The 25,238-nt window shown below is 34.4% G+C and overlaps 1 protein-coding gene across 2 annotated transcripts in view; it reads right to left on the bottom strand.

Moving 5' to 3' along the window:
• Window positions 1-25,238, bottom strand: part of LOC138334781 (uncharacterized) — an 81,669-nt gene that overhangs the window by 14,827 nt on the left and 41,604 nt on the right. The window contains exon 13 of one of the 2 annotated variants that reach the window (XM_069283505.1): window positions 13,828-14,502. The exons of the other annotated variant lie outside the window; for it this stretch is intronic. Coding sequence (XP_069139606.1) covers window positions 13,828-14,502 — 675 coding nt within the window. The remainder of the gene's footprint in view (window positions 1-13,827; window positions 14,503-25,238) is intronic. 2 annotated transcript variants of the gene reach the window in all.

The following is a 25,238-nucleotide window of genomic DNA, read 5'->3' as shown; positions in this document are numbered from 1 at the left end:
TTTATTCTGTTTGCCTCTTAATTGATTTTAGAGGCAAAAATAATGTTTAGTTGTTGCTGCTTATTTTCTAATTTCTTCCTAATATTACACAAATAATACTTTATTACTTTTTTCTTCCACTTTCGGGCAGTATTGTCCAGCAAGAACGTAGATGACGAAATCCTTGATTCCAGAGATGGTATATTTTAAGTTCAAATATCTCAAAAATAAATTCGACAATACCAGATATGATTTTCATTGATGGAGAGGGATATTTAGGCTGTATTGATTTAGTTGGTTATTTGTTTGGTCTTTTCTTCCTTATTTTGATTATAAGGACAGTATGTCTGGGACAGTTGCCAGAACTCAACGCTTTCGTCACGGGAGGAACGTTTACCCTTATTAATACAAAGTAGGCTTGTCTTAAGTTTAAGTTCAGCTGACAGAAAGTTAATAACCTTGAAACTCGAATTTGCCATGGGAGTCAATAATGCAATAAAGACGTGAATACTGACAATATAAAGCAGAATGTTGATTCAATGTATTAGATCAGGAGTTTTTATGCTGTTGAGAAGATGTAATAATTCATAGATGTTGTCTATTCAACCTTTAAAACCTTGAATACGCAGTAAGTTTATTCATAATTCATAAATCTATTGGCCGCGTGTGTCTGGAGGATACAATATTTAATACAAACTAGGGTTTTAAAACGATTTACCGGTTATCTGATTACTAAGTCGGAAATCTACTAACAGGTTACAAAATTCCATAACCGAATACTCGGACTTGTATATATCTGTGTCTGTTTTTGTAATTATTGTCTAAAGGTAATCTCCATTTACCTATAGAGCAGTTTGACACATGTACAGTACATGAAACGATACCCGAGGTGGATGCACAGTTACCGCTATTATGATATACATGTTTCCTATCTTTATCAAAGCTTATTTTATAAACATATACCAGTACGTGTACATTGTACTATTGTACTGATATCACCGATTAATGCAGCCTGCAGATCCAAAACAGGAAAAAAACCCGTGTATAGTAGACTGCAAAGTCGTAAAATGCAGAACAATTGGAAAAATCAGTCCTTTTGCAAACCATTCCAAACGCTGATAAAGAAAACTGCGGTGTGTAATTTATAAAACGGATTACTGCATACTTCCAACCTCTCACAAAGGAAAAGGAAAAGTGTGGCCAATAAATGCCTTGTTACCACAGTTGACTCCACAATTACCCCTTTCATGGCCAATCAGGATTACTTGAAAGCCAATTCATGGCCAATCAGGATTAAAACATGACCATGAAAGGGGCTGGACATGTGTGCATTCAACCATGGTAACAAATGCTAGAAGAGAGGGGAGATAATCATTACTGACCTTGTTCTAATGATTAGATTAATCAATAGACAAACTAACCAATGCTGACAAAAAATTTAAAAACAAAATGCAATCAGAAAATCACATTTATTCAAATGTACATCAAAAAGCTTCATTAATTATCATTTCAATTAACGTAGACCGTCCCTTCTGTGACGTCATACGTTTGTTACGTCGCTATCCGAATCCCGGCAAACTATTTTATTTCTCCGCACTCATCTATTACAACTCGCTTCTGAAGTCGGCATTCCAGCAAGTATTTCGTCTAGAACCTTTTCGAGTGTTTACTTGAAGTGTATCAATCTAAAGGTGTGCCAATCGGTAAAAACTAACAAGGGTAGATGGATAACATAAAACGTTGAAAAGTGCTACAGATTCGCCTATTTTTCAACATTTTCAGACCAAAATTTAAGGGGTAGTAGGAAGCAAATCGGTCACAATTTGAAAAATAATGCGGTGAGGTATACTTTTTATTCGCTTTTCGTATTGCAAATAAGCCAATCTTCATGGAAATTCTAAAAAAATCGATTTTTCTTGAGATCATTTTTTCAGAAAAAAAGAAAACATTACTATTTTGATGCAATTTTTCACTAAAATTGGGTCCGGACTTAATTTTAAAATAACGATATTTTGTTTAATTGTGGAAAACCCAGCTTTTTGTATATAGTAATGAATTCTATATCACCTACTGAAGGTATGAACATGTTACGGACATATTATTTATATGTTAAGGGATGCTACAGGGAGGAAATATTATTTATTTAAAAATCCTTAAAATCCGGATCATTAATTCAATTTTACATATCTTAAAGCAACCCTGGAAGAAAAATTAACCCGGTGACATATGATTTTTATGTGGTTTTTGTGATTAGGGTATACCTAAAATCAAAATATCAAAAAATGAACGAAATCCATGAGAGGAAACCAGAAGGGACGGTCTACCTTAATTATTATATGATAGCAACTTCGTATTGTAAGGAAAAGTTTTCACTCCTCATGAACCTTTTTATCGACAAATGGTGCCTTAGTAATAATATATATGCATTTTATCAATTGAAAGCACAGATGGAATTAATTTCAAATAAAATTTACTTACATTAAAGTTTTTGACAATTTGTTTTTTCATTTACTTATCATTCTTGCAATCGATGAACAAAGCTTGATAATAATTCAATTGTTTCGTACTGTACATATCTCCTAAAGACATTTTGATGCAGCATTTCGCAAACTCAAAAGTTTTTATCTCTATAGTATACACACAGCAAAATTCCTTGTGCTCCTTACGATGGACAATGACAAACTGATGTATTAACATTGAGCAAAGAACCTCTAATGCTGAAAAGTGCTCACAAGCATAATAGGTACAGGTTAATCAAAATAGAGAACAATTGGAGAGTAGGGGTATTGGGATGGAAAGGTGTGTATTTTTAAATCAACCTGTCTTTTTGTTCGAGGTTAAGAAGCATGCAGTATGTCAGTTATGGCATGATTTCTCGTCACTCGGGACTTATTACCCCCTCGCTTCGCTTGCGGGTGTAAAACATCCCCTGTTACTCGAAAGCCATGCAATAACCTTTACTTAGTATGTTTGCCAAAGTAGAACTCCATTATTTTAATTAGACTGATTAGCAAACAAAAGATAGACAATATCAGTTTTCAGCGACGCTAGATAAGTCGATAATTTGTGAGCCCTGTACATGTGTAAAAAGTTATCACGTGCACCCCTATCGGTAAACAAATGACCGATAGCCAGACAGGCGGGTTAACATACCTGTAGTTGATTTCTTGTGATAACGGTTTAAATATTACTGTTGTAGTACTAAAGGTTACACCTTGTGCACACGTAGTGCACTACGTTTAGACTACAGGTAGACACGGAGTGCACAATATTTAGACAACTGGTTGACACGGAGTGCACAAGATTTAGACTACAGGTAACCACGGAGTGCACAAGATTTAGACAACAGGTAGACACGGAGTGCACTACGTGTGAAACGGTGTCCACTACAGGTGGACATGGTGTCCAGGTACATTCAGACCTAAACAGACAAGTTGATGTGTTATAGCTAGGGATCAGGGGAAGAATACATTCTCCACTCTGACAATACATAATTATAATTCTTTAGTGTTTTTTTTTTTAATTGCAACATCTACAATTCAGTGTACAGTTTATATAACTATACGAAATTAGTAAATACATCATTGCTACATAAATAATACCTTTTCACTGCAAAAGTAACAAAGATTAATTTATAAAACCAGACATGTTGTACTTTTGGGACATATTTTATTTTATAATAAGCTATCAGAAATACAATTATATTCCGGGCAAAACATAACTTTTAAATAAAACGATTTGATGCATATCGATCAGTTATCTAGCAATTGTCTTTCATTAAAATATATTTATATATGTCCCTATATAATCAACGTCATAAAGAGTTTTTTATTACATCCAATTAGATATGTATTTGACGTCAAAACAAAACATGTGTTTAAGCATTGTAACGGTAATAAACTACAAAATGAATCGCTGGTCAGGGCTACAACCGGGGGCTTTCCTAAGGAATGTTCGGGGAATCCCATAGTTACGTCAGTTGTACATGTGTGTACGGTCACTTATCTCACCTAAATATACAGAACATCTGATTGTCGGTGAACAATTCTGGGAGCGTCTAAGCGAACAATAGGTTAACAGATCATATACAGGTTTCCAGAAAAAAACCATTACAGGTAGCCTATCCGAAACGGTATCATCAGCTTAAATGGGGGCGTCTTGGCATTCAAAATAGGCCTACACACACGCAAACACTTGTCTTTCCTCCGTACAATAAAATAAAAGTCATGACTATGAAGAATTTAGTCTAAATCGCGTTCTTAGACCGATACATAGATGACAAACATTCAGCAGCTCAACGGTCATACCATCAAAAGGCTATATTACAGTCACTTTCTTCGGTTGAAAATCAAATACAGATGGCTTTACCCAAAAATAGTTTTTAATGTATTTTCTCCGAATATCTGAAAATTTTGGACAAATAAATAAACAAGAGGCCCAAGGGCCTTAACGGTCATCTGACTCATGGCACAAAACAACAGTCACAGTATAATGGAGTGGTTAACAATTATTATAAGTAATACAAGGAACTCCTTTTTTGAATATGTAAGTTTCTGAAATAGGTAAAGGTCATTTGTTGAACAAACTTGGTAGCCCTTCATCCATATATGGTATTAACCCATTCAAGGATGAAGGAGGAGTCGGATTTCAAAGCCAAATTTCAGCAAAGCTCCCATTTTGGACCCCTGACGTTCTATCCCCATGGGTCGTCTTACCTCGTTCTTTATAAAATATGTTCCCCCCTCTGTCCCCTATGGTCTGACCTAACTCTTTTATATTAAATATGATTGTCCTTCCCCAGTGATGTTTCACTCAAAATATGAATGCATTAATCCACTCATGGGTAAGGAAGGAGTAGGCTTTTAAAGCAAAATTTAATCAAAATTCCCCATTCTGAACCCCGCCCCTCTGTCCCCAGGGATCGGACCTATCATGTTTATATAAAATATGACAGTCCTTCCTCTACGATCTTTTACACAAAAATATGGATGAAATCCACTCAAGGGTTAAGGAGGAGTAGGATTTTAAACTAAAACAAGTACATGTTCTCATTGTGATGGACACTAATACATAATCCCCCCAAATGACCCTCTATCTCCCCCTCCCCATCTCCACCTGCGACTAATTAAAAATGCAGTTCCACAGTGTATAAACATTTTGAAAGAAATTTTGAGGTACTTTTACATTCAATGAATTGCAGACGAAAATTTGAAAACAGGAGGTTTGCCCAGCAAAAATCTTTCAAATTTTTTATCATACTGATAAGCATCCCTTTATAACCCTTTATACTAAATTTCATTGAAATCAGAGACCGAAAAATAAAAACAGGAAGTTGGCCCAGTGGCCATCTTGGAATACCAAAATGTTTGTATGTTGTTCGCCATCACTTAAAACCTCTACAGACTAATTTTTGTTGAGATCAGAGACTGAAACCTGAAAACAGGAAGTGGGCTCGTAGCCATCTTGGAATACTAAAATCTCTATGAAAATATTTGCATGTTGTTCGCCATCCCTTAAAACCCCTATAGACCAATTTTCATTGAGATAAGATACTGAAGACTGAAAACAGGAAGTGGGCCAGTTGTCATCTAGGAATACTAAAATCTTTATATGAAATATGATTGTCCTTCCCTAATGATGTTTTACACCAAATATGGATGAAATCCTCTCAAAAGTTGAGGAGGAGTAGATTTTAAAGTTACAATTAAGAAAATTTGCCCTTTTGGGGCCCCACCCCTCAGCCCTTAGGGGTCGGACCTTTCTCATTTATATCAAAAAATTATTTTCCTTCCCCTTCATATGGATGAAATTCATCTAAGGATGAAGGAGGAGTAGGATTTTAAAGCTTAAATTAAGAAAATTTACCCTTTCGGGGCCCCGTTCCTCTGACCCTAGGGGAGGGACCTATCTCATTTATATAAAATATGATTGTACTTCCCAAATGATGTTTTAAACCAAATATGGATGAAATCCATCCAAGGATGAAGGAGGAGTAGGATTTTAAAGCTTAAATTAAGAATATTTGCCCTTTTGGGGCCCCACCCCTCCGCCCCTAGGGGTCTGACCCTTCTCATTTATAAAAAAAATAATTGTTCCTCCCCAATGATGTTTCACACCAAAAATGGATGAAATCCATCTAAGAATGAAATAGGAGTAGGATTTTAAAGCTAAAATTAAGAAAATTTGCGCTTTTGGGGCCCCACCCCTCTGACCCTAGGGTTCGGACCAGGCGTATTTATATAAAATATGATTGCCCTTCCCTAATGATGTTTCATACTAAATATGGATGAAATCAACCAAAGGATGAAGGAGGAGTAGGATTTTAAAGCTTAAAATAAGAAAATTTGCACTTTTGGGGCCCCACCCCTCAGCCCCTAGGGGTCGGACCAAGCTCATTTACATTAAATATGATTGTCTTTCCCAAATAATGTTTCAAACCAAATATGGATGAAATCCATCCAAGGATGAAGGAGGAGTAGGATTTTAAAGCTAAAATCAAGAAAATTTGCCCTCTTGGGCCCCGCCCCTCTGACCCTATTTTCAAAATCATTTATAAACATGGAAAAGAGTAGAGGGGATACAATTTCCCCTTGCATCAATCCAATATGACTAGTAAAAAAATCAGAACATTTCCCATTCACAAAAACACATGATTTTACAAATGAATACAGAAACTTAATAACTTTCAAGAATTTCCCTCTTATGCCCAGTTTGATTAACTTATACCATAAACTTACTCTATCAACAAAGTCGAATGCTTTCCGAAAATCAACAAAACAGCAATATAACCTTTTTTGGTTGATAAAGATTTGGAAAAATGAATAGAAGTGAATAATTTACACAAACAGCTTATTTAACTTATTCCTCTAAAATTGTTAGGGCCTGTAGTAACACCCTTTTTATGAATAGGGACAATAAGTGCTGACGACCAGTCTGCTGGAAAGCATTCAGCTTCTAAGATATTATTGAAAAGAGTGTGTACTGATGGAATCAGCATATTTTTACATAAGATAAAACATTCGTTGAGCAGACCATCCGGACCATGAGATTTACTCTTCTTAAGATTAGAAATTGCAAGAGTTATTTCTTCCATAGAAATTGGAGAATCTAATTCATTGAAGATGACGTCATTTTCGCAATCGCTGTTATCAGTATCGGATACGAAATTACCATCTTCATTACCGTGACCTGCTACGTTTTTGAAATGATCAAAAAGTTGATCCATTGGCATTTGAGGAGCATTTTTTTTTCTTTGCAAAAAGTTTGTAGAAGTATTTTGGATTATGTTTTCTTAAGTACACCATCATGTCACCCTCTTCACACACATATTGACGCTTTAGTCTACATTCCATTACTTTATACTGCTTTTTCTTAGTTTTGAGTACATCGTGAGTTAAATAATTTTTATCATAATTGAAATTATATAGGGCGTCAAGATATTGCGTTCGTAAAAATTTTAATTCATCGTTAAACCATGGATTGTCTTCTTTTGTCATTAAGCTTCGCCTCTTATCACAAGTATTTTTTCTAGTATCATAGCACGATTTCATGAAAAAAGATTTCATTATACTTTGTAGTTCAAGCGTAAAATTTTTAACACTTTCATCAATGGAAATCTGATTCAGGTCACCTCTTATCAGTACATGATTATGCAGCCTGTCTAAATTTACATTTAATGACTCCATAAATAAATGTTTTGATTCATCGTTCCATACAAATTTAGGACGATCTACGCCATTATAAGAATCATTTAAGATATCAGCATTAACATTACGTTTAGCACATAACTGAATATGCAAAGGTGAATGGTCCGAGAATTCAGTAAAGTTACCAACAATAAATTTCTTTACCACTGGAAACAAAGAAAAAGGCAAAATTAAGTAATCAATAACACTCATACCATTTGACCCACAAAATGTAAAATCATTCGAAGTACCGTCAGGATCTCTGCCGTTCATAATACGAAGGCCAGTCGATTTACATAAACTGATCAATCTGTTTCCGAAATCGTTAACAGTTGTATCCGGGTTAATTCTACGGGGTAAATCTTTAACATCATCACACAAATAATTAAATACAGAAGCTATGTGATTCTGGATTCGATCAACCACAGTGTCATTTTCAATAAAATCGTCATTTTCACGAGTACGACTATTTATCCCAACCCGCAAGTTATCTTGACCGTATATTGCGTCATTGTCCATTAATTATAAATAATATATAAGTCTGAAAAGCTCCCTTGAATGGGGCGAAAGCGCTCACTAGTCAGTCGTTATTGTTTTTATTTCTTATATATATATATATATATAGTGATTTAAATAGTAATATTAGTATCTAAATCTCTTATATAAATGATCAAAATTAATTTAAATATATACAAATACAATGGTTACACACCTTACAATATGTGATGAACCGATTTCATTACGCCGTAGTCGTTGTATATACGTCAAATTATGTATTATGTACGTTCACATTTCTGTTAACAATGAATAAATACTTAAATTTTCCTTAAAAATTAATTTAGATGTTATTCAACATTTTGAAAGGTTATTTTTATATACATAGTTAGAATAATCAAGTTTCTGATAAATTAAGATGGATGAAATTAGATATTCCATGTCCTTTAAAATAATGTTTTCATTAATTATACACCTGTTATTTTAATTTTTTATTAATATTTTAATATACATATATAAATTATTGTACAAAGCTTCATTATCAATTAATGGAAACGCAACAACCAGTTAAAATACATATCCTTATTGACTAGCATTGTTGTACATTTTATATAGTATATATAATACGTAAGAGTGGCTGTCACGTAGGTACAACATGCTATAAATGGACCTCCTGGGGTTGGGATAAGGTACGTACAGGTGCTGTTAGCCGTTATATACACCTGACTGAACATATTGAAGGGGGTACATTGAAGGCCCCAGGCCCCTGTCTGACCAATGTTAGGTCATTTAAATGGGGTGTTCTCTGAACGCCAACATATTTATCAACAATAGGTAGGTGTTGTTTTAGGAAACAATAGGAAAGCAATTATATACTGTTTCATATAAGCTGTCTTTATTTTCACCTGTAAAGTCACTTGAGATTTACCTGTATTTCAATCAGTACCATAGGTAGCATTGATGGATTTTGGAAAATAATCCCTTTAATAAATTCCGTGTAATATACAATGTAAATTATTAATCAAAGATAATCAGTGCTTTTAATATACATAAAATCATAAATATTGCAAATGCTAGGAATTAATATGGATTAATGTGGATTATTAAGAACGATGCATTTTGAGTTCCAGGTGAAATATTTTTTTACAAATCATATCTCAATTTTATCAGAAAAACAGGTTTCTTGATCAGTGCATATTCTAATGTAACAATAGGAGTTCTCGTAGGGCTACATTCTTAGCCAACTTTCATTTCTTGTAACCGTGCATAGTTGCGCATGATTTCTTTTATCGCATAGACGTACACCTTGAAGTATTTGGTTAGAAAATGAGTGGAGAAAAACAATATCATAAAATTTTAAATGATATTGTCGGAAATTTTGACCTGTAGATTATAGTTTAAGTTGGTAATCTATTGAAGCCGACACAAAACACACACATATATGATGTTTTATAAAACATTGGTAATACTATATCATTGGTTTTTAATGCTCTATATGATTTTTAGATACAAAATATTTTTAGAAGTCACTTAATCATGTAAAAATACTAAATGAAATGAGATTGAAGACTGTTAATTAGGGTCTTAACCATATTCATTTTAATACACATTATAGATGTTAATGTTGCAATAATGGCAAAATTATTTCAAGTCCATATGTTGTAGGTCTTGTAATTCTCAAAATGTTGCAAACTTTTAGTGCTCAGAATACCAAATAAACAGCTTCTATTTTTTTTTCTGTTTAAAAGATTTATAGTACATATACCAATTTGTATCTAGTAACAATGTTTGACCGAACATCAACCATAGGAAAGAAATTTATATGTTATTTCTAACATGCACAAAAATATATCATTTTAATGCGCTGTAACGGACAACAGTTTAATTATTGGGTGCTCTTTTGCTATAATGATATACATTTACATTATAATGTAATATAACGCTGATCTAGAAATACCATATTAGGATAAGAAAGCAGGAAAATTATATAATTATGATAAATGGTGCTTCCTAATGCAACTTTCAAAATATATTGTATGTTCTGTTAACTTAAAAAGGTCAGTCAAGTACAAGTAATACATTTTTAAAATTTGGAAATCATATTTGACATAAATTCACTTACTATTTTGTTGGTAATTAACGCAGATGTTACATGTACATGTAATATATATGTATATAAGGTCACTTAACAGACATATATGGAATACTTTGTTGAAATAAATCACGTTTCAGCAGGCAAAAGGCTTATATTATTTCAAACTTTTAATCAAATTGGTGTTACACTAAGTTGAAATAGGATAATTCCTTTTTGGATTTTTTTCTTTGATATTATTGAATGGGAAAGTTACTTCCATGTGAAATTGAAACATTCAAGACAAATGCAAAATTCACAATTAATATGGCCAAATATAAAGTCAATGCTCATGTTTCTGACAAATGAATAGACTTTTCTAAATTGAACGAATTCCCTTTTGATAATTGAAAATAATTAAAGCCTTGAAACATCCATGAAAACTGTTTTTGAAAGTATATTCTAAATCTTATATTTTAACTCGTGCGGTTTGTAAAAGAAGGTGAGAATCGGATACTGCCAGATTGACAAGAGTTTCTAAAATTAAAATAATTGCGATGTATCTACAGTTTAAATTGGCAGACGTTGGATTTATTTTGACTCTGTCTGTTTAATTTATTATCGGGCAAGCATGTGACCTACAGTTTAGCGATCGGTCCTTTGATCAGTGTTGATACTACAGGTTCTGAATCGGTTGACACAATAAAATGTTATTTTTAATGCCGACTTTTAACTTATATGATCGATTTCTCATATTTCCAATACTTTGCAACGCACCAGATTCCAAATGTATACGTTTGACAGGGTTATTTCGCACACTTTGTCGTTTTGAAAACTATATCCCATACATATATAGTTAAACATTTTATGAAGGACTTAATATGTTTTTGTTTATATGTCCTTGCTATTTATTATGTCCACCAATACATTCTTTTTCATCAAAATATTTTGCTTATCAAAATATCTCTTGGGCGACGATTTGCCAACACTGAAAATATTACTGCAGAGAAGTTCATCACTTTATGTGTTCGAACAAGAATTCCATCTACGTCCATGGTTCGAACTATTCAAAGTAGAATTTATTACATGTATATAGAATTTCAATGTAAAAACTATATATCACCGACTAAGAAACATATTTTTACTGGGAAAATGTGGATTTGAACTATCCATTGATGAGACATAACCAGAAGGTGGTTTAATTACCGTAACAACCTGCACACAGTTAATTTGCTTTTATTTCTTTTGTTGCCTGTCGCCAATCTACTAAACGTCCTCATTTATACATTAAATTGTATAATAATAATATATATTGATACTTTTTACATAATTTTAAATAGCATGTACCAATTCAAATAAACATTACAGTACGAATGATTTCCAGCACTTAACGGCAATTTTATGTTGCAATAAATATTATAATTCTGATCGCAATAAATATTTCTATCTGTCAAAGTCCATAAGACTACAGAATAAATATACCTTTTCTCATATCTCTGTAACACATCATCTAGACTGTCTGTTGTCTGAATGTAGTGACATATTACCTGGACACGATGTCCATCTGTAGTGGACTCACCGTGTTCACACGTAGTGCACTCCGTGTCTACCTGTAGTCTAAAATCGTGTGCACTCCGTACGCGTGTCTACCTGTAGTTTTAACCTCGTGCACTCCGTGTCTACCTGTAGTCTAAACCTCGTGCACTCCGTGTCCACTCGTAGTTCACACCGTGCACACAATGTGTAACCTTTAGTCTACTACCAACTGTATGTAACAACAATTCTTAACCATAGGCCTACCATAATTAGTAAATAAAGCATTGGTAAACTTTGCTGTGGTTTAATTTGCTGTCGTAAGCTGTCCACAACTCGCTGCAACAGCTTAACTAGTTTAACACAGAATTCCTGTTGTAACCATGCATGATACCATGATCAATTATATACACTGTACTGTAAAAAGTGGTAATTTCATATATTTGGAATTCAGCTATCAATATACTAAGACATATATTCAGAAATATCGGAGTTACAACAAGAGATCCCAGAGGGATCTTGGCGCCCACCAAAGAATGATCTATATCTGACAAAGGAAAAATGGATCTTTTCAGTACCTTTTGAGAAATAGCGGTAACAAACTTCAACAATCAAAATCCAAGATGACTCCTTAGCGGCCATCTTGTTGATCAATCGGTCCCAAATCACAATATGCACAACTAGGGCCCTAGGGGAACCTACATGTGAAATTTGAGAAAGATCCATTCAATACTTTCTGAGAAATAGCGATAACAAACTTTGAATATAAAAATCCAAGATGGCTGCCTGGCAGCAATCTTGTTGACCGATCGGTCCCAAATCACAATATGCACAACTAGGGCCCTAGGGGAACCTACATATGAATTTTGAGACAGATCCCTTCAGTACGTTCTGAGAAATAGCGATAACAAACTTTGAATAACAAAATCCAAGATGGCTGCCTGGCGGCCATCTTGTTGACCGATCGGTCCCAAAATGCAATATGCACAACTAGGTCCCTAGGGGAACCTACATATGATATTTGAGACAGATTCCTTCATTACTATCTGAGAAATAGCCATAACAACAAACTTTAACTATCAAAATCTAAGATGGCGGCCTGGTTGCCAACTTGTTCACCGATTGGTCCAAAAATGCAATATGCACAACAAGGGCCCTAAGGAAACCTACATATTAAATTTGAGAAAGATCCCTTCAGCACTTTTTGAGAAATAGGGATATCAAACCTTAACTATCAAAATCCAAAATGGCCGCCTTGCGGCCATCTTGTTTTTCCGATCAGCCTCAAAATATGTATGGCACAAAAAGGGACCAAGGATAACCTCCATGTAAAGTTTGAACAAAATTTCTTCAGTAGTTCTCAAGAAAATATCGATAACAAACTTCAACTGCCAAAAATCAAAGATGGCTGCCTGCCGGCCATCTTGTTTTTCCGATCAGCCTCAAAATATGTATGGCACAACTAGGGACCAAGGGTAACCTCCATGTGAAGTTTGAACAAAATCCCTTCAGTTATTCTCAAGAAATATCGATAACAAATTTCAACTGCCAAAATCAAAGATGGCTGCCTGGTGGCCATCTTGTTTTTCCGATCAGCCTCAAAATCTGTATGGCACCAAGGGGACCCTCCATGCGACGTTTGAACAAAATCCCTGCAGCAGTTTTTTAAGAAATAGTGATAACAAGCATTGTTTACGGACGGACGACGGACCACGGACGCAGGGCGATTTGAATAGCCCACCATCTGATGATTTCACAAAATCTGTAAAATAGCGAGATATTCATAGTTTTGAGTTGAAAGCGCGAAACATGTAGCGCAAATACATTAAATCGTTACTTTTGTTATGTATAAGAGCTTTTTAAATTACTGTTGTTTATACCAATGTTAAGTTTACCGATTAAAACCGGTTAATCGGTTGGAAGATTTTTCGAGTAACCGGTTAGCAATTTCCGACCGGTTTGACAACCCTTATACAAACCAGCATACCCCATGTTTAAATGGATTTTATGATACCTTTCAAACTGACAGATATTTATACTGATATAGCTACAGCTTTTACGAACCTGATGTAAATGGTGGTAGAGCAACTGAGTCCAGGTTCCTAGCATCTGCTTCTTGTAGAACCTTGAATATGCATGCCCGGGTGCTGTTGGCAAAACCCTTGAACAACTCATTATTCTTCACGATGTCTCTATCAGCCACTGGTGCAATCACATGTAAAACATATGTAGCATTTTGCATATTCCCTGCACTAGTTACAATCACATCTGAAATCCTATATTTGATTTTCTTCTGATTTCTAAGTATATTCATTTCCTTTTTGTACTGTTCGCCTGCAACTTTGGCAATTTCTCTAGCGGCATACCTCTTGCTTTGAAGCATTTCATCTTCTATGCTTACAAGAGCTGAAGTGCGTGTTTTGGTGTATATTCCTTTAATGATTTTCACCTCCAATTTCTGAGATAACATGCATGTTCCACCAAAGTCCGACCTTTTCTTCCATTTTGGATACTCTGCACAAACATGTTGAGCACGTACATCATGATGTTTGTGTTTTTCTCTGGAGGATCCTGGCACCTCCATCTCCTTTGTCTGATGTTGAATAATGTTAAGAGGTTCGTGATGTTTGTCAACAACATGAACTTGTTTCAATGAAGTATTCTGGTACTTTTCACAAGAAAGATTCAGAGCTTCGGTGAATGCTGCTTTATAAATATCAGTTGGGCAATCTCCATATCCTGTAAGACATACAAACATCCCGATTAAAACCTTGTTCCTGAACAATAGGCATCACATGTGCCTTAAAGATTACCCGACCTTGTAATGTCATCTGGAGACCTATTATATGTAATGAAGTTTAAAGTGATCTCCCTGCATGAAATATTATTTTATTTCTTTATATATATCATACATGCTTCTGTGTTGAGTATCATAATAATAAACTGAACTAGAAATGCAAACAAATAAAATATTATCTTCATCTTTCCAATAACTTTTTCCATTTTGATCGCTTGGAGCAGAAGTGTGTTTTATTTGATTATTTCATATTAATTTTCTTCAAAATGTGTGACATATGTATGGATTAATTGAATATTCGGGGAATAACTAAAGGAGAGCAACCAGGTTGAAATACACGAATTGGTATTGGTAATAAATACTAGTCCATGTATAATTGTATATGAAAAATCGAATATCCCTTGTTTCTTGATGAATAACAGTTAAATCTTTAAATATCATCCGTTTATCATATTGACGTACTTGAGTTTATTCAAGATGAACTCCCACTCGTTTAGAAATTTGATGATTTGTATAATTAAGCAGCAAATATGGAATTACCTTTCTGCGCATTTTATCTTCAATAGATATTAATACATGTATGTCTATTATTACTCTAAATATCTATCTCGTGTGTTCAACTTGTTGTACGGGTTCAGTACTAGTGTTATAGCATAAAACGGTTTCTATATAGTGTTTTTAGAGTACATGTATCTACAAAGCAAATATCTTATATCGTTAATATTTCAAGACGTTTAGCACAAAAGCATACCTTCCCCAACAATTATTCGCGGAACCTACTGCCACTCAGTATTGTCATTTTGTTGATTGTTAAGATTTCCTATTTTCACATTACACATGTAGGCCGGGATCTAGGGGGAGGGGGTCCACGTGCACCCCCCCCCCCCCCCCCCACAACTTAACGAACCAATGTTTTTTTCTGAAGCCTTATGACCCACTGATAACGAAATCGAGAGGTAACATTGTATAAACTGGGATGAACTTCCGGTTATGACGTCATCAAGATGGCCGCCATCTCGAATTTCACTAAAGATTGAAAAATAGTCATAACATTGACATTTTTCAACCGAAGAAGACAAATGAGGCATCAAAATGACCACAATAGAACAACAAATACATATCAGGACCATATAAACCAATATATGTAGTTATTTCTACGCAGGGAATGAAAAAAAGCGGATTTTAAGCTCAAAAATGGAAATTTTTTAGCAATTTTTTTCATATTTGGTTTGACAAAGCAAAAATGTTTGCCAACAGCAAACTATTATTTTTAATCAGTTATTTGACCTCTTATCAATCAGTAAAAACAACACCAACAAAAAAAATGTTAACATTGTATAAGCTCCGGTTATGACGTAATCAAGATGGCCGCCATCCTGATATATATTTGTTGTTCTATTGTGGTCACTGGTAGCCCTGTTCTGTTCTTTCGTTCTTAAATTGTTACTTTAACCATATTTGTGATTTTTTAAATATTTATGTTGGTTATATCTGTTTTACTGTAATTATCAAAATTTTAGTTATCTTTTACTAAAAGCATGTTATTATTTTCTAGCACACGTTATATTTTTGCTGCTGTGTTATCTCTATCTTTGCATGCGTTTGTCTTTTTTAAATGATGTTAGATTTAGTTTCTGATGTTATTATCTATTTTGCATTGTTATTCATTTCATTTCACGTGTTAGTGTCAGCACAGGTGGGTCATAAGGCTTCAGAAAAACATTGGTTCGTTAAGTTGTGGGGGGGGGTGCACTGAAGAGACGACAAGGACATAGTCATTCAGATCCCCCGCCAATGGAGATATCAAAGCTGAAGTAAGTTTGATTTTGGAGACTTATGTGTATGAAAAAAACAGGAAAAAGGAAGTTGAGCTAAAGAAAGATGGTGTATAATTCCAGTAGAGCGGGGCTGCAATTGTTGAATCAGGTATACAGCCTTGACATTTATATTAGACTATATACACAAAGATGGGTGGAGTTTTGCAAAGTAACATTTACCATTTACCATGATATTTTCAGCAATGTTCCCATGGTAACGGAAAAAGTGCAAAAAATGAAAACATAAAAATAGCAAAAGGTATGACTAGACCATAAAAAGAATGTGCCTATGACGTTTCGTGGAAATATCCCTGCTGGTTTTAGAGTTATGCTCCGGAAATGAACCTGCTACAAAAATATGATATTTTCAGCAATGTTTCTATGGTTACAGAAAAAAGCACGAAAAGTGAAAACCTAAAAATAGCAAAAGGCACTACTAGACCATAAGACTAATGTGCCTATGGAGTTCCGTGCATATATCTCAACCGGTTTTCTAGTTATGCTGCGGAAACGAACCTGGTACAAAAATATGATATTTTCAGCAATGTTTCCATGGTTACGGAAAAAGTACAAAAAATTAAAACCTAAAACTAGCAAAAGGCACTACTAGACCATAAGAACAATGTGTCTATGAAGTTTAATGGAAATATCTCTGCTGCTTTTAGAGTTGTGCTCCGGAAACGATTCTTACACAAAAATCTGCCATTTTCAGCAATGTTTCCATGGTTACAGAAAAAAGTACAAAGAGTGAAAACCTTAAAATAGCAAAAGGCACTACTAGACCATAAGACCAATGTGTCTATGAAGTTTCGTGGAAATATCTCTTCTGGTTTTAGAGTTATGGTCCGGAAACGATTCTTGCACAAAAATCTGCCATTTTCAGCAATGTTTCCATGGTAACGGAAAACATGCAGACAATGAAAACCTAAAAATAGCAAAAGGCACTACTAGACCATAAGACCAATGTGTGTATGAAGTTTCGTGGAAATATTTCTACTGGTTTTAGAGTTATGCTCCGGAAACCATTCGTACGGACGGACGGACGGACGGACGGAACCCATTTGTATATCCCCCGCCAACTTCGTTGGGCGGGGGATAATGAAATTTAATACGTATTTTACAATGCTTTGTATAAAGTGGTCAAAATGGTATGTGTTGTTTGTTTATATCTCAACTAATTTCACTGCGTGTGTCACACGAGTATTTGTGCGATATCAGTAAAAAACGAAAGATGGATTTGTTTACTTTACTTTTCCTGTTACAAACTTTGATGTCATGGGATAATTTACATGTAAGCCATTTTAAAAACCCATCAATAAAATAACTTTTATCAAAGCTTTGAGGTGCACATATTTTACACGCAATAATGCAACGATCTATTCAGTACTTTCCATGAAAGAGGAATACCAAACTGCAATAAATTATTGTCAAAATCAAAGATGGCTGACTATAGTCCGTAGTTTTCCCTCTCCCTTACAAAATACAACATGCACCAAGGGAAGGTCATAGGAAAATCTACATAGGATTATGAGAAAAGTTGCTTTTAAATTAGTACTTTCTGCAGAACTTGTAGTAATAAACTTCAACTATCAAATTCCAAAATGTTGGCTACCCTGTTCCTTTTGGTATATTCGTTCTAGTTTTTGCCGTAATTCAAAGTTGTTTTTGACTTGTATTTACTATTTCATGTAAATGATATATATATATATATATATATGTAATGCAATTTACCCATAAAACATTGACTTTTTAAAACGTAATATAGACAATTTAAGATATGAAATAGAAACTACTGAAATAAAATTAAATAGACATATACTTAATGAAAACAAATTAATCTTTATTACTTTTGCAGTGAAAAGGTTTTATTCATGTATACTAAAAAATATCGTATTATATAGTTTTATATACTGTACATTAAATTGTAGATGTTGTAATTTAAAAAAAAAAACTCTAAAAAATTATAATTATGTATTATTTTGAAAACGTAATATAGACAATTTAAGATAAAAAATGGAAACTACTAATATACAAGAGGCCCATGGGCCTTAACGGTCATCTGACTATTAGTACAATACAACATAGTCGTTTAAAGATTTTAGCCTATTTGACCTCTGTGACCTTGATTGAAGGTCAAGGTAATTCATTTGAACAAACTTGGTAGCCCTTCATCCCAGCATGCTACAGGCCCAATATCAGTACCATGTGCCTTCTGGGTCTTGAAAAGAAGTTGTTTAAAGATTTTAGCCTTTTTGACCCCTATGACCTTGAATGAAGATCAAGGCCATTCATTTGAACAAATTTTTGATAGCCCTTCATCCAAGCATGTCAAAGGCCCAATATCAGGTCTCTAGGCCTCTTAGTTATTGACAAGAAGTTGTTTAAAGGATTTTAGCCTTTTTGACCCCTGTTACCTTGAATGAAGGTCAAGGTCATTTATTTGAACAAACTTGGTAGCCCTTCATCCCAGCATACTGTAGGCCCAATATGAGTATCCTGGGCCTTCTGGTTCTTGAGAAGAAGTCATTTAAAGATTTTAGCCTATTTGACCCCCGTGACCTTGAATGAAGATCAAGGTCATTCATTGGAACAAACTTGGTAGCCCTTCATTCCAGCATGCCACAGGTCTGATATCAGGTCTCTAGGCCTCTTAGTTATTCACAAGAAGTTGTTTAAAGGATTTTAGCCTTTTAGACCCCTGTGACCTTGAATGAAGGTCAAGGTCATTTATTTGAACAAACTTGGTAGCCCTTCATCCCAGCATCCTACAGGCCATATATCAGTACCCTGGTCATTCTGGTTATTGAGAAGAAGTCGTTTAGAGATTTTAGCCTTTTTGAGCCATGTGACCTTGAATGAAGGTTAAGGTCATTCATTTGAACAAACTTGGTAGCCCTTCATCCCAGCATGCTTCATGCCCAATATCAGTACCCTGGGCCTTCTGGTTCTTGAGAAGAAGTCATTTAAAGATTTAGCCTATTTGAGCCCCGTGACCTTGAATGAAGATCAAGGTCATTCATTTGAACCAACTTGGTAGCCCTTCATCCCAGCATGTCACAGGCCCAATATCAGTACCCTGGGCCTTCTGGTTCTTGAGAAGAAGTCATTTAAAGATTTTAGCCTATTTGAGCCTCGTGACCTTGAATGAAGGTCAAGGTCATTTATTTGAACAAACTTGGTAGCCCTTCATCCAAGCATGCCACAGGTCTAATATAAGGTCTCTAAGCCTCTTAGTTATTCACAAGAAGTTGTTTAAAGGATTTAAGCCTATTTGACCCCTGTGACCTTGAATGAAGGTCAAGGTCATTTATTTGAACAAACTTGGTAGCCCTTCATCCCAGCATCCTACAGGCAAAATATCAGTGTCCTGGGCCTTCTGGTTTTTGAGAAGAAGTCGTTTAAAGATTTTAGCCTTTTTGACCCTGTGACCTTGAATGAAGGTCAAGGTCATTCATTTGAACAAACTTGGTAGCCCTCCATCCCAGCAACCTACAGGCCAAATATGAGTACCCTGGGCCTTCCGGTTATTGAGAAGAAGTCGTTGGAATGAAAAGTTTATGAACGGCGCATGGCGCACGGCAGACGGCGCACGGCGCACGGCAGACGGCGCACGGCAGACGGCACACGGCGCACAGCGCACACGACGACGGACGGTGCATGATGACAATAGGGTCAGGATGAATCCTAAAAAGTCATACCGAAAGTGTACCTATAAGGCTACCTTCAAAACGTACATATCGGAATAGGTACGTTTTATGGTATACCTAAAAGAATACCTTATGGTTTTTGAAGAGATATACCTTGTACCACGATTTGGAAAATTCTCCAAAAGTACCTAAAAACATACCCATTTTGGACTTAGAAATTCTCAAAATGTACCTATAAATACATACCCAATTTGGACTCTGAATTTCTCAAAGTACCTAAAATTGAACAAACTTTAATGTTACCTAGTTGGCACACTTTGTTTTTTGTTTAGACTTACCTTAAAAAATGGTGCCTCATATTGACTTCATTTCTGAATGTTACATGTGCCTAAAATGTAACCTTACTTAAATATGTTAGGATGGTGTAATATGTAACTATAGATAAAATTGATTGATGTAAATATCAAGACACTTGAATATTATTCTTCATTCTCAATATTGTACTTCTTTCCTGTGTTTTCTAGTGCATTAAATTTACATGTAGGTCTTCCAATTTGGTTGTGTCATAAATTTTCTCAGAAATTTTCGTTTTAATTAACTTCAAAGATATAATCATTATTTATAAAACAATATTACTCTAAACTCCTTTTTTTTTCCTTTTCCACATTTGGTATAATCTTCTGTTCATCAATTTAATCATCTAGTTATTTGAAAATTATAAGAAATCAAATATGCTTGGTTTTATGAACAGTAATCAAAATACTCAGCATGGCATTTCCTAAACTTGTAAATTTTTCACGCAGACTGCATTGGCATACACTTATATCTTCCAAAACACATGGGCCAATTTTAAATTTGTTTCACATCTTACAGGATGTAATAAACTCATGTTTAGAAATATTATGAAATTAATTTTTGATGACTTTCAGAACAGATTTTACGTCAAACATACCCTGTATATTTTGGTGTGTTGAAATTCCAGATGAGACTCGACTTTACATGCAAAATAAATCCTTTAAATTTACTTACTAATATACAACAACTATCCAGAACATCCCATTAGAAGGGGTCTGGGGCCCATTACTCCAGCTTGAATTATTAAACAAAACACTCAAACTTTTTATGGGTTATGGAAATTTATCGGGTCACAGAACAGCGATAAACTACGTGTAGTGAACATGTTCTAACCAATAGCTGCATTGTCCGTTAAACCCGATATGTATACAGTAATCAAATTTGGTCGTAAATAGCCTAGTCAGAATGATACTTGTGAGTAAATATTCTTTCCGCAATACAATTATTACCAGGATACCTTTAGTTTATCGATATCTTTCATCAATCGGGGGGAATATTTGGGGGGGGGGCTTCTCTGGGGGGACTGAGGGGGGGACCCCTTGCGGGTTCAACCAACAGTGAAACACCTTTGAATAGTAATTTACGCTGTCGCTGATTAAATAACATTCTTTTATACTTAATGAATTAACAAGTTATACAAATTCATCTTTATTGCTTCTCACGGAGACAAGGATGCAGTGGTAATCACGTGGAAAAGAGGAAGGTGATTTACTCCGAAAGTGAAAATGTAAAACAAACACAGGCTCTCCTTTGCCGTGCTTACAGTACGATGGGTTTGTCCTGTCTACACAGAAAAATCACTTGTTGGGGTTTATTTTCATGCCTGATAGATGATTCATCATTCACGGCAGATTTAATATGTCAGAATTAAGGTTACGTTTTCAATATTTCACCGTAAGATACGGTTTAAAGCAGCAGGTTTTTTTAAATTCTTTAAAAATATCACAGAACCAAAATTTCTTGTTTTGCGGAAATAAATAATGTGTATAACCTAGACTAGCATGGCTTAGATTATTAGTATACCAAGTTTTCATGAATTTTGGAATAATATAGATGAGTTTTGAACGATTTTGATTGTTTATTATTAGGCCCCTATTATTATTTTTGAATTCACGGTTGAGAAGAAAAATATGTAGGTCTTAATGTCTATTTGAACAAACTTTTATGGTTTTGGTATGGTAGCCCCATTTAAATATTAAATTGATCATAAAAATGTAACTTAGTCTGGACGTTGTCTTATGCTTGGCACAGAAAAAGTAGGTCTCATCAATTATCGTCACGACATTGAAATGAATTGAGTGCCAGGGTAATTTTCCGTTATATTTCTGTTAATCAAATCCTGCATAACTTCGATGATTGTAAAGCCCCAATATTGCATGGAAATATTTTGAAGATACAAAGCATTTTATGGGTCCATGTTTGCCTATGTAATTGGCTGTCTGGATTTTGTTTAACAAATATTATAATTGTAATATAATTTTGGAAAAATTTATTTTTAAATTTTGATTACTAGTCTTATATGAATAATGAAACTCAAGCTTTAGAAACGAAGATGATATTGATATTTATCTTCAATTTGTACATAAATTAATGAAATTAAAACTTTATTTGTTTATAATTTTGGGAGATTTTATATACAGTATATTTCATATTTATGGTTCTTATTTGATTTTGTATTTATCATTGGTGAAATTTACTTCTTGATGTATATATGATGGCTTCCAATTAACTATGTATGATTCATTTATTTTTTCCAGGAATATCAGCATGGGCCATGGTGAGGGAAAAGAAGGAAAACAATCACATGTTAGACCGATTTTTGGAGATTTGTCACCATTCAGGACACTTTCATTGGTATAAATTTACCATAAAATATGGAAATGAATTAGTGATTTAACAAATGTGTGTCGATGCAAATAAAGCAACTAATCAATTCATTCTCAAATCTTGATGAATTAAATATTAATTGAATATGATGAAAATTCTAATTGAGTAACACTAACATTATTTACATAATTTTCATTATAATTATATATTTGGTTCGCTCATCCTTAATTTCATTTTTTATTTACTATCTTCAGGTAATACTGCTTGTGTACATTGGAGTTAAATGTGGAGAAGGTCCACTTCCCCGGCTTATACACTACAAAAGATGATTATTATTAGGCGTGGGTATATGTATGTCTTGGGATTTTTATTAAAATAGTTTAATTTCATGTACAATGTTTGGGTTAACTTCATGTTTAGTTTATTTTTCATGTGTTGTATGCAAAGCACAATGTGTATTATTAGGTAATTGTTAATTAGTTAAATGAGGGGAAACAATTTAAAAAATTAAAAACTTATATATCCTTTTTTGGTGATAAAATCAATTACTTTATTAGGTAAGTGTTCATAAAACTTTTCCAGGTCCTAAATGTAAAATCAAGACCTTGATTTCAAAAGGGTTATATGATACTATAACCATTGTGATTTCGGCTGGAAACATATCATAGCCAAAAACTGAAGGCTAGTTCAAGAGATAAAAAAACTGACCATCACCAGGCCTTAGGCAGCAGATCTAGTAGATTTAGTGATGCTCATCTTTCAAGCCATGCAATGTACAGTTAGTAGTAGTCTTTGGATGTATATCAATGGGGACCCAAACTATACTTATCAATCTGATGTTCATTACACTCAGTCGCTCTCAGTTTCGCTATGATCAACTTTCCCAGGAGTGTTAAAAAGATTATAAGTGAATCGTAACTCCCTGGATATCTTGGAGGGGGACCATTTGATATTACCTAGGCTCTTAGGAATTCTTGGTTTTAATCTGCGTGGGTTAAATGACTCAATTGTCGACTCTTGACATACATATACCACTTAGAATAGTCTAAACATATTTACAGTAGGACTTAGTTCAATGGTGGAGATGTGGAATGGTAGTTCTCATTTGAAAGAAATTCTTGTTGACTGTTAACTCCAAATGGTGTAAGCTTTTTGTTTCACACTAAGTTGAGTAAAACACAATTTTTTAATGAGCTTATTATATTTAAAGCGTTTTGATATGTTATTCATAAGCGATAAATCTTCAAATATAGGTCTGCAGCCAATGTTGTAAAGTGTCCTTGCTTCGCATTATTTTGTTTAACTCTTGTTAACTCCTTCTGAAATGTTTGCATATACTAGAATGCCGTTTGGTTTAGTTGGTGTAAAACCATTCATAGAATCTTTCAAAAAACGGTTTCAGTGTTGAATTGCATTACTGATTCATTTTTCGCGTAACTACTGGTGTTTAGATCTTTTGGATTCCATGTCACATGCTTTAATATTACCTTTTATTTCTTTCTGTCTAACTTCAACCAGGAACAACTTTAATCCTGTGCAAATCGTCCACATTCGTGAAGTATATATTCATTCATGTTGCAATCGGAATGGAAAAAAACTGTACCCTTTCCCTAAGATTAACAGCGCACAACATCCTGTGTACTCTATGATGGATTTAATTTGATGTGAAAATGCTCTAAATGGACCATGCGATAGTAAAGCTGTTGAAGAAATTACTGCACTCGAACAGTGACTATATCTTGAATGTATGTTATTCAACGTATCAATAATAATTATGTTGATTATTTTTGTGATTGCAATTGTTCAGGGATTTGTTTTGTGTTTAATAAAGCACTTTTTAATAAAATTTTACAATAAACTTTTTTATTGATATTCTAATTTTCATTATTTCCCTATTATCATGTTTTTAATGGTTGTGAAGCTCTGTATAAAATAAAAAATCATGGTACATGTTGATTAGGTTACGCTTTCGGGGTACGTTTCTAGGTAGGCTTTCGGGGACCTCATTTTTGGTAGCTTTAGGGGTACCTTTTAGGTAGCTTCTCGGGTATGTTTTAGGTAGCTTTTCGGTATGTTTATAGGTAGCTCTAGGGTATGTTTTAGGTAGCTTCAGGGGGGTAACACTTTTAGGTAGCTTTCGGGTATGTTTTAGGTAGCTTTCGGGTACATTTTAGGTAGTAGCTTTCGGGTATGTTTTAGGTAGCTTGGGTATCCATTGTTTGGTAGGCTTTCGGTCGTATGTTTTATAGGTAGCTTTGGGTTATGTTTTAGGTAGCTCTCGGGTACATTTTTAGGTAGCTTTCGGGATTTGTGTAGGTACTTTTGTATGTTCGGGTATCTTTTAGGCTTTTATTTCTCCTGGGTATGTTTTAGGTTGGCTTTCGGGTTTATGTTTTAGGTAGCTCTGGGTACCATTTAGGTAGGTTTCGGGTATGTTTTAGGTACTTTGTAATGTTTATCGGGTAACTTTTAGGGTATATGTTTCTATGGGTATGTTTTAGGTTAGCTTTCGGCGTATGTTTTTGGCAGTGG

This window comes from Argopecten irradians, chromosome 11 (assembly GCF_041381155.1).
Source record: "Argopecten irradians isolate NY chromosome 11, Ai_NY, whole genome shotgun sequence".
In the NCBI taxonomy this organism is placed as follows: Eukaryota; Metazoa; Mollusca; class Bivalvia; order Pectinida; family Pectinidae; genus Argopecten; species Argopecten irradians.
Note: the sequence above shows the minus strand (reverse complement) of the source record. Positions and strands in the feature narration are given on the sequence as shown.